Genomic DNA, 10,937 nt, shown 5'->3' on the forward strand with positions numbered 1-10,937 from the left:
GGGTTTCAGAACGGGCCCGGAGGCCTCTCCAGACGCGGGGCGGGCGCTCTCCCCACCCTCCGGGGCAGGAGCGGAGGCGGAGCGAGCAGTCCACGCCCTCCGCCGGCCGGGCTCCCTCAGTCGTAGCGCGGGCGGCGCGGACACCGGATCGGTGTCCCGGAGCGCCGACCCCGGAGCGCGGGGCCCCAGCTGGCCCACTCCGCGAGGAGCCCGAGCGCGCCGACCACTGGACAGCACGCGACGGACGGCTGGCCCGCGGAGCCGGGCGCGGTGAGGGCAGGGCAGGGCGGGGCGGTCCCCGCCCGCCTCCCAGCCGACGGCTCCGCCCCGGAGACCCCTAATCGGGCCCGGCGCGCCACCCCGGCCTGCGCCGGCCAGGTACTGCCGGGCGTCGGAGCAACTCTAGGCTGCCCCGCCGCCTCCTTCCTCACCCGGCCTGGGGCCTCAGGAAGTCTCCCGCGAAAGCGAAAGCGAATCTCTCGGTGCGTCAGCGCGGGACGGCCGGGCCCAGACCAGTCTCTGGGGCAGGCTTCCGGCAGGGGGCGGGGCTTCTGCTTCCGGTGGGTGGGGGCGGGCGACGCGGCTCCCGGAGTTCGGGCGGTGGGCGTGGCCCGCGGCGTTCCTGAGGTCGGGCAGTGGGCCAGTAGGGTGGTGGGCGTGGCCCGCGAGTTCCCAGAAGGCAGACGGTGGGCCTTTAGGGTGGTGGACGTCGCCCGCGAGTTGCGGGAAGTCGGACGGTGGGCCAGTAGGATGGTGGGCGTGGCCCGCGAGTTCCCGGAAGTCAGACGGTGGGCCAGTAGGATGGTGGGCGTGGCCCGCGAGTTCCCGGAAGTCGGGCGCCCAACAGCTACCCGTCGGCGGTCGCTGCGGCGTCTCGTCTCGCCGGGAGTTTGGGCCTAGCGGGACCGGGGAGATTTGGCTCCGGCGCGGTAACTGCGTGACGTGGAGACGGCCCGCCACGTGGTTTGCGCTGTGGTGTCGGGGGAGGTGGCGGGTCTTCCCTGCGATGCCGTTACGAGCTTTCGCCGCCCCGGGTCACGCGGGCGCCCTGGGGCAGGGCCTCTGACTGGGGCGCCGGGGCCGCCGCTGCTCGCGACGCCGTCAGATGCCTTCCCGCGCCGTCTTCGACGAGAGCTGGGAAAGAAGGGTCGACGGGCACGGCGGGGAGGGCGTCGTCACCCGATGGCGCGTGCTTTTAACGAAGTGACTGAGCGCGCACACGCTCTCGTAGCCTCTTCAGAGTTTTGAAGAGGGTCAGCGCCACCCTTCTTTCCTCACACTGGGCAGCCTCCCACAGAGGCGGGGTTGCTGTTCATTACTTTGTCTCTCGCTGTTCCTTCGGCTCTTCCTTGCTCGGAGCTCTTGCGTGTCCTGGACAAAGCCCGAGGCCCGTTACACTCAAGCGACTTTGCAATAGAACCGCTATTACTTCTCCCTCCATTCACACATGAAGAAATCAAGGCAGGAGTGACTTCTTACTTGATCTGCATTTTGTAACCATCAGGTACGTAGGTGCAAGAGTGGGGAGGAAATTGCAGTCAATTATAAATTTGGGAAACTGCCCCCTTCTAAACACAAAAAGGTAAAGAGGAAGCTTGTTTAAAACATTTGAGGTATCTCATCATCGTAATTATTGTTACTGGTAAAACAACTATAATGATTAACTGTAATTTGCATGTTTCACTGAGCTGTATTGAGCACCACAGATACATTGCGCTTTCAGGATTGTGAATATTCACGAGAATAAAGAAAAATATCCCTAAATAACAGTTTCCAAAATTGAAATTTTCTCTTGGATGCTTATTAATCAACAACATGGTACTACCACCAGTATGAGCTGGGAATTTGAAAAAGCACAGCTTCCCATGCTATGGTTGGACGTTATACTTTGGCAAAAAATGATCGTGTTAACCTGTAGAATATTGATTTTGAACCACACGTTTTCATGTTTTTAAAATTTAGTCTGTACTTTCCCTATGTTTCTGAATGTAGCATACTTATTTAGTATAGGTGAGCAGAATTGTAAGATTAGCTCTTTGAATCTGATTTTAATGAAGACAAATTATTGTTTGCCCTCTGGAGAAGTAGCATGTGTTAGTGAACTGATAGTGGAAATTTGAGTGAAGACATTAAGACTCAATTCTGGGATCTGTTACTCTAGGTGAATCATTAAACTCCAAATTATAGTTTCTTAATTTGTAACTTGGAGCCGATGTATTAATAAGTTGGTGCTTCAGAGCGTCATCATGTGCCAGATAACACTGGGCTGAACTCTTGTAGTTTTCTCTCTTGCTCAGAGCTCTTGTTTATCTGAGGCAAAGCATCAAGCAGTTAAAATCAAAGAACCCTGAGAAATTCCCATTGGATGCCTGAGTAAAAACAGAGTTCCATCTGCAGAGGAAAAGGGGGTCATGATAGTTGGGTAGCCAGCATTTTCTGTCAGACTCATCATGTATGGTCCTCAATGAAACATTGAAAAAATCACCCTCAACCACTTAAAGGTAAATATGAAATTTTTTTAACTTTAAAAAAATTTTTTATTGCGATACACAGAAAAGAACACACATCATAACTCTGACTCTCTTAATTGTCCTGAAGTGAACATTAAGAAGAAACAAGTATTGCCATCACTCCCCGACACTTCCTTTCCTTCCCTTCCTCCTGCTTCCACCTCGTAGTAACTACTACCCTAACTGTTAATATTGTAGATTAATTTTCCCTGGCTTTTTGATGTTATATATTGTTAGTTATTTGTATTCTTCCCCAGTTTTACTGAAGTATAGTTGACAAAATTGAATGTAGATATGAATATTTTTTATATAGACTTACAGATAACTTGTGAAGTTTCTTGGAATTTCCAATTAATTTCAGTGGAGATTTGCTTCCTTAAATCCCTTAATTAAGTATACTTATGCAAAAAACATTTTGAAAATCCATTAAAATAGACTGTTATATTCTCTGTTGAAAGTACTTGGTCATAAGATGATATGACAGGTTAGTGTGTGTTCATTAATTACTCTGTAACTTGACTTTACAGTGTGACTTTCTCCTTGCCTACTTTCAGAGTTTCTGTGACTCTTGGGTATCTAAGCCACTCACCAGTCCCTCCTAAGATATTCAGTACTTACAGAGTTGAATCATTCATGGGGGAATGGCCGGGGGACGGAGGGAGCAATAAAAACAAAAGAAGTCATTGGAAACCATGCCAAAGGTGCGTGAGCTGAAGTGAGACCAGGCTAAACCAGCAAACCACAGACCGGGAGAGCCAGCTGGGGCCAGGAGCCAGCCTCACAAAGCGCTGCAGGCCCGCCTGGAGGCCCCTCTCCCTGGAGCTGCATCGCTCCTGCAGGAGGCAAGGCAGGTCCTAGTTGGTCTTGGCAGCTCCGAAGAGAGGAGACCTGGCGGAAGGACAGAGAGCAGGCAGCAGTGCTCATCTAGCTGAATCTTAATACCCTGCGGTCATAGTTCAGGGCCTGGTCATAACTCCTTCCTGTTCTGCACTGTCTGGGAGCCGTGTTTAATGTTACTAAACATTCATGCTGTGCTTAGTCACCCAGGTGTGTCCGACTCTTGGCGACCCCATGGACTGTAGCCCGCCAGGCTCGCCTATCCATGGGATTGTCCAGGCAAGAATACTGGAGTGGGTTGCCATGCCCTCCTCCAGGGGATCTTCCCGACCCAGGATTTGAACCTAGGTCTCCCACGTTGCAGGCAGATTTTTTACCAGCTAAGTCACCAGGAAAGCCTAAGAATACTGGAGTGGGTAGCCTATCCCTTCTCCAGGGGAACTTCCTGACCTAGGAATCGCACCAGGGTCTCCACATTGCAGGCAGATTCTTTACCAGCTGAGCTACTGGGGAAGCCCACTAAACATTCACATAGAACATCACTTCTGAAAACTGTAGGTGGCGTTCGTAACGTGCCCGAGCCTTAACCCGCTCTCCCGTGTCACGCGTGTGTCAGCTGCGTTATGTGCTTTTGCTGCTCTCTCTAATGTTTCTGGGAATATCCTTGTGCGTAATCTATATCAGTGTCTCTGACTTGATTCCTTAGGATAAAGAATTACTGAGTGAGGAACTTAACTCCCTTTTAAAAAAGAAAATTTATTATAAAGGTAACGTGTAAAAATTGCAAAATGTAATAAATGTGTAAGGAATAAATAAAAGTCACCTAACCACCCAGATACCCTTGCTAACATTTAGCTGTCTTTCACTGTGTCTGTTTTTCCTGCACATATAGCTATATGTGTCCCCAGCCATCTACCTATTAATGTATTGACTATATAATTCTGCATTTTATGAATGTGCTATAATTCACTTAACTTTGTTTTTGGATGATTAAATAGTTCTCTCTCTCTTTTTTTTTTAATATGCATTCAATGGCCACCTGCCTTATGCCAGGTTATGTGCTGGGCATCTAGATAGCGCATGAGACAGTTTCCTGCCTTCTGTGAGCTTAATTGAAATAACTCCCAAATTATAGCTGTCTAACTGTTTCAGAGTACTGGGTGCTGTGAAAATGTCTAATGGGAAGACATAAGGATGGCTTCCCTGAGGAAAAGACAGCTCTGAGACCTCAAGGAGGAGCAACTTTTAGCCAGAAGAATGTGCCCTCAGAAGCTTGTAGGGGAGAGTGGACACCCCCACCCCACTTCACAAGGACTGGTCCATAGAGAGCTGCTGAGAAGAGTGGATCCCAGTGGCACACCCCCGTTCTCACAGCCTGGGGAACAGCGTGGACGTGACGAGTAGGGGTAGACGGGTGGGCCTGACATAGAAGCACAAAGCAGGCACCAATGTGCGTTCACATGTTCTCATACACTTCTCACGGGTCTGTGAGGCAGTCATTATTGTTTCCTTTTGCAAATGAGGAAATTGGGGCTTATGTAAGTTACCCAAGGACTGATAAAGCTAGAGTTCATATGGGAGAAAAGCCTGTGTACTCATCACCGTCGTGACAGCTTCTAGTAGCTCACGTTCGGGCCCTGCCTCCCCTGCCCCCACCATGGTCATGCCCTTTACTGGGCAGCCTCCCCACACCCTGTGTCTCTGCCCCAAAGATGTGCTGCCTTCCAGGGGGCACTTCCTCTTAGTTGGAAATGTCTCGTGTTTCGGGAAAGTGGCTCATGGCTCATCTGCCGTGCTGATACGCCAGCTTTGTTGGAGTAGCGGGGCCCACCGGCGACTTTGTGCTGGGTGTGGAAGGTCGGCTACCCGAGCCAGACCACGGCAGGCCACTGACAGGACTGCTCGCAGCTTGGGCATTTCCCGAAGCCCCTTCAGCCACTTAAAAGCTTCCCATCCCAACATTTTATTAAAAATGTCAAAGTGCAAAGTTAGGTTTTACACCTGGAGCTAACATCATACAATGAAACACTGAAAGCTTCTTAAGATGAGGAATAAAAGGGGAATTCCTTGGTGGCCCAGTGGTCAGGACTCTGCTCCCACTGTTGAGTCCCTGAGTAGAATCCCTGGTCCAGGAACTAAGATCCCACAAACCACATGTGTGGTGCTGCCAAACAAAACAACGAATCAGGAACGAGACCAGGGCGCCCACTCCTGCCTCTTTATTCAACATGGTGTTAGAAGTTCTAGCCAGATCCATTAGGCAAGAAAAGGCATGTGAACGGGAAAGGAAGAAATAAAGCTGTCACTGTTTGCAGATGATGTGAGATGCATAGAAAACTAAAACACTCCATCAGAAAACTGTTAGAACCAAGGAACAATTTCAGCAACGTTGTAGGATACAAAGTCACCAAGTAAGTAAATGCTGGTCGCTTAGTCTCACCTGTCTGCAACCCCATTGGCTGTAGCCCACCAGGATCCTCTGTCCATGGGATTCTCCAGGCAAGAGTACTGGAGTGGGTAGCCATTCTCTTCTCCAGGGGATCTTTCCAACCCAGTGATGGAACCTGGGTTTCCCACATTGCAGACAGGTTTTTTACCGTATAAGCCACCAGGGAAGTCAGTATACAAAAGTATTTTGCATTTCTATGTACTAATAAAATGTGCTATCAGAGAAATTAAGAAAATTCCATTTATAACTGCATCAAAAAGAATAAAATACCTCAATAAATTTAACCAGAGAGGTAAAGGACATGTAATTGAAAACGATCACATATTTAGGAAAGAAACTGGAGACACAAATAAAAATAGTCCATTCTCACGGATTGGGAGGATTAATATTGTCATACACTCCGTGCTACAGATTGAGTGCAGTTCCTATAAAAATTCCAATGACATTTTTCACAGATTGAACATATAATCCTAAAATTTGTATGGAACCACAAAGACCCCAAGTCATCAAAGCAATCTTGAGAAAGAACAAAGCTGGAGATACCACACTTCCCAGTTTCAAACCATCTTACAAAGCTATAGTGATCCAAACTGTGGTTCCAGCATAAACACATACGTGTAGATCAGGGGAACAGAACAGAACCCAGAGAAACCCCCACATACGTGATCAGTTAACTTACAAAGGAGCCAAGAAGGCCCCCAGCTTTACAGTGGCTGGCTTGGTCATCATGTAGGCACATGTTGTATAAGAAACTGCCGGGGCTTTTCTCCAAGTGATGGTACCATTCTGTGTTCCCGCCACAGATGTGTGAAATCCCTGCTCACCGGCACACGGTGGTGACCTTGTTCACTCTGGACACTCTGGTGGGTGTGCACGCTGTCACATGGTGGACCCCAAGGGGTTTCGTTCTTCATTTCAGTCTGGGGAAAATAAATGAATCAAAGAAGGGGAGAAGGAGGAAGCAAACAGTTGTGTTTGTGTATATATCGTACACTTCATGGCCAGTTCCTCACCTTTCCACATCTTCCTGTCCTTTTTAGATCATGCATTGTTCTTTTCATAGCCTTCAAATTTATTTCTGTTGTTCATAATTACTTTTAAGCCTGTTTATTTCTAAAGCTATTCAGTAGTTTAATTACCTGAACATCTTTGGTGCCTAATACAGCTTTTTGTAATATCTGTGGGACTTGACTCATTGTGAACTTTTTTCGTTTGCTTTTTTTGTTGTTTTATAATTTTGTAAAGGGAGCTCATGTTGAGTTAGGCTTTATTTATGGGACTCTTGTCTGGCTTGGAGGTGTTTTGTTTTCTTTAGCCTTATAACCCAGAGATGTCATCAGCCTGTGACCATTTTCTCTATAAAAGTTCTTAACTTGGGGAATCTTGACATGAGAGATAAGAGGAATATAAATTTAAAGCCCAAATCTATTAGAAGACAGGCCCAAGGTTAGGAACTGACACAGAATTTTTCTCATTCCCCAATCCCAGTCTAAGACGAGTTCTTTTGCTGGTGAGTTGCCTTTTCTGTTGTCCACCCTTTCACTGTGGGGTAGGGGCACACTGAGAAGCGCGGTGTTGCGGGGGGAGTCTTTGTTCCAGCCCTCTTTTCTTGCACGTCCTGACCTCAGCTCCGGCCTCTGGCTGAGTTTTAAGCCCTGACCTTTGGATGCTGAGGTCGGCGGTGCCCCCACTAGGCCACTGTCTTGGTCAGTTTGGCTCCTGTAACAAATTACCATAGACGGGGTGGCTTAAACACAGACAGTGATTCCTCACTCTTCTGGAAGCTGGAAGTCCAGCAAGTCCGGTATCTGGCGCCGGCCCGCTGGCTGGTTTGCAGATGCTGGCTGTCCTCTTGTACTCTCACTGGGTGGAGAGGCAGAGACTGCCTCTCTCGTGTCTGTTATAAGGACTAAAATCTCATTCATGAGGCCGCCTTCATAGCCTAATCCCTGCCCGGCCCCACGACCTCCTAATACCATCACACTGGGATTTAGGCTTCAGCGTAGCAATCTGGGGAGACACCTACGCCCTGTCCACAGCAGCGGTCTTGGCCCTGCCCACCGCCTGCTTGCGTTCAGTCCCTAGAGCCCTTTTCCCTTCTGCTGAGCCTATCTGTGCATTTGATTGGATGTTTGCATTACATTACCCAGTATATACGGGCCCTTTATAAGAGGAGTTTCTAGATTTTCCTAATCTTCCATGTTTGCAGAAATGAAAGTCTAAGGAAGAAAGAATGTGGTCTCCTGTGATTCCTGGAAATAGGAAAAACATTCATCTTAGAGACTATAAATCTATCTTCATGAAATAAAGGCACACCGGGCGCGGGGCGGAGCGTTCCTACGCCGTTTGAGTGACGACTCGCCTGTGCTGGCCTGCGCTCTTTTCTTCACAGGGCTGTGTTTCCGGGGCATTCTGACGCGTCGGAAGGAAAGCGGCCATGTCCTTGGACGACATTAAGATGAGCCCCGCGGACTTCCTGGAGCAGGCTGACCTGGACAGTGGGGGCTTCGGGAAGGTGTGCCTGTGTTTACACAGATCCCACGGGCTGGTGATCCTGAAGAAGGTGTACACGGGCCCCAAGCGCACCGAGTGAGTCAGGGCAGAGGCGGGCCGGCCACGTGCTGTGCCAGGGCGGGGGAATCGGGTGGCACAGCCTTTAGGAGACAAACATGGGTGCAAGGGTCAGCCCTGAGGCTTCATGTCGGATGGCCCTGCACGGCGGTCACTGGCATCCCTGACTCGGGAGGATTCAGACGCCGGCTGGGGGAGAGCTCCGAGCTGGTAATCAACAGAAGAAAACTGAAGAGGAGGAAGCAGAGAGGAGGCGGCCCAGGGCGATGCGGGGGCGCTGGGAAGAGGAGGGGAGGCGCAGGCGGGAGGGCCGAGGGCCTGCTCCGCGGCGGGTGAGGACCAGCCCCGAGCGTGGGGACGGAGCCCTGGTCCCCGAGTCACGGCGTCCCGGACCCTCTCTCTGAGGCCGTCGGGACGCTGTTGCGTTTCCCCCCCTTCTCGCCGGAGCGGCTGCGAGAGGCCGCGGGGTTAGTCCGCCGTCCAGCGCGGTCCTTGTTTCCCGGCCGCATTTCCTCGCTGCTCTTCAGCAGCTTCGCGTTGATGGGTCGTCGTTTAACGCTTCCTGCGCCCTGGCCGTGGTCCCCGGGAAGGAGGCCCCCAGGCTGGAGGGGCAGCCCGGGGACGCTCGGGGGCGTTCCCAGGGGCGGGAGGGGAGCGGGCTGCCGCTGCCCGTCTGACCGCCGCCCCCCGCCCCCAGGTACAACGAGGCCCTCCTGGAGGAGGGCAGGATGATGCACCGGCTGCGGCACTGCCGCGTGGTCAAGCTGCTGGGCGTCATCATGGAGGAGGGCAGCTACTCGCTGGTGATGGAGTACATGGAGCAGGGCGACCTCATGCGCGTGCTCAAGGCCCAGGTACGCCTCGCCCGCCAGCCCCTGCGCCTCAGGCTCCTCCTGTGCGGATGGCCGGTGGTTTGGATTTTCTCAAGGATAACAACACTGAATGAGGAAGGTTTCCAACAGCAAGATTCATCCTGTTGACCGAAGCCAAATAATTTTCATGCATTTTTTAAAAGTGTAGGTACCTGGACTTTCCCGGTGGTCCAGTGGTTGAGACTCCCTGCTTCCACTTCCAGGGGGCACGGGTTTGATCCCCGTTCGGGGAACTAAGATCCCTGCTTGCCCTGTGGGGCGGTCAAAAAACAAGCGTATGCGCCCGTTAAGAGCAAGGCTGCGCTGTTTACTCAGGAAGCAGTAGCAAGTGTGACAGAGACAGGGAACGGGGCGCAGGTCGGGATGTGACTGTCTGGTGTGGTGGTGTGTTGACAGACATGCCCTCAGCGAGCAGTGGGAACACAGCGGAGGGCCCTCACCCTGCGAGGTGGTCAGAACGCACCTTCCGGGCCTGCCGGAAGGGAAGCTCAGGTCCGGATCCGCTGCTCTTGAAGGAAGCTGGTGATTTGTCCTCTTTGAGCCCCTTTCCGTCTCCCGACTGACTGCTGCTCGTTTCAGGCCAGCATCCCCCTGTCCGTGAAAGGGAGGATCATTATGGAGACCATCGAAGGGATGCGCTACCTACATGGAGAAGGGGTGATACACAAGGACCTCAAGCCAGAAAACATCCTCGTTGACAGTGACTTCCACATCAAGGTAATCCACAGTCAGGCCTTCTGGGGTATCGGCGTGACTCTGACTCTCAGTGTAAGTCCTTCTTCCTGACATGATGTGTGCCCAGTGCAGAGCTAGCCCAACTCCTCCCCGGTGACGGTGGTGCCAGAAAGCTCTGCCCAGGAATAAAAAGAGAGACTTGGTGGAGGTAGTTATCTTTATTTATTCCTTCACTTACATCTCCTTTTTAAAAATCTGTTTCCTTTTGAAAACTCTGTGCACTGTAGTCAAAGGAAAAAGAGGGAGGGTTTTCTTTTCTCCTCTAGGTGGACCATCCTGTCAAGTCGGCTTTGGCAGCAGGAATCCCAGCCGAGCACAAGGGTCTGAAAGGGGAAGTGAAATTGCGGGGAGGACGCAGGAACTGCTTACCGAGGCATCACTTTACCAGAAGATTCTGCTTCTAGCACTCTATTCCAGCCCTGGACAGGGTTTTTCTTTTTTCCGGTGTCTTTAAAAGAACGTTCTTTACATTCATAACTTACCTTCTATGATCTGGGTTAGAATTTGAGCATTTAGTCAATCACATGCCAGAAATCATCCCCCAAAGCGTGGATTCCCTGAAGCAGAAGTGGAGCTGCCGCCTCTGGTGTCTCCACTGTATGGCTCTGTCATTCTGCCCTGCCGCCTCCTTCTGTGTTCTGTGTCTGAATTTGGCGTTTTTTTCTTTGCCCTTTTGTCTGTCTTTCCCCTCTTCCACATCCCACCTTCTCTCAGGTTCAGGCTCCCAACTCAGCACCAGTGACGCTGCAATCCTTATCCTCAGTGTGTCTTTGGGATCCTTGGAAATTCACATCCATGGGCTTCTGGACACCTTTTGGGAAAACAGAAGGTGCAGTACCATATGCTCTACAACCTGCTGAAAAGAGAGTGCCTGTTTCCCAGCCTCAGAATCAACAGAAACATGCAGAGCACATGGCGAGTCAGAGCAGACGTGGCTGGTTACATGCAGAGCACATGACGAGT

General features: G+C 51.0%; 1 protein-coding gene across 4 annotated transcripts in view; it reads left to right on the top strand.

Annotated features, from left to right (window-relative positions):
- Positions 1 to 321: 321 nt before the first annotated feature.
- RIPK1 (receptor interacting serine/threonine kinase 1) overlaps positions 322 to 10,937 on the top strand; it is a 27,271-nt gene continuing 16,655 nt past the window's right edge. For 2 of the 4 annotated variants that reach the window (XM_040249354.1, XM_040249357.1), the window contains exons 1-4: positions 685 to 1,504; positions 8,189 to 8,385; positions 9,065 to 9,221; positions 9,819 to 9,956. In XM_040249354.1, the coding sequence (XP_040105288.1) occupies positions 8,234 to 8,385; positions 9,065 to 9,221; positions 9,819 to 9,956 (447 nt within the window). In that variant the 5' untranslated portion in view covers positions 685 to 1,504; positions 8,189 to 8,233. Of the gene's footprint in view, positions 483 to 684; positions 1,505 to 2,297; positions 2,502 to 8,188; positions 8,386 to 9,064; positions 9,222 to 9,818; positions 9,957 to 10,937 lie in introns of those variants that run through there. The other 2 variants (XM_040249355.1, XM_040249356.1) reach the window with 2 other exon arrangements.

This window comes from Oryx dammah, unplaced genomic scaffold, assembly GCF_014754425.2.
Source record: "Oryx dammah isolate SB20612 unplaced genomic scaffold, SCBI_Odam_1.1 HiC_scaffold_11, whole genome shotgun sequence".
Taxonomy (NCBI): domain Eukaryota; kingdom Metazoa; phylum Chordata; class Mammalia; order Artiodactyla; family Bovidae; genus Oryx; species Oryx dammah.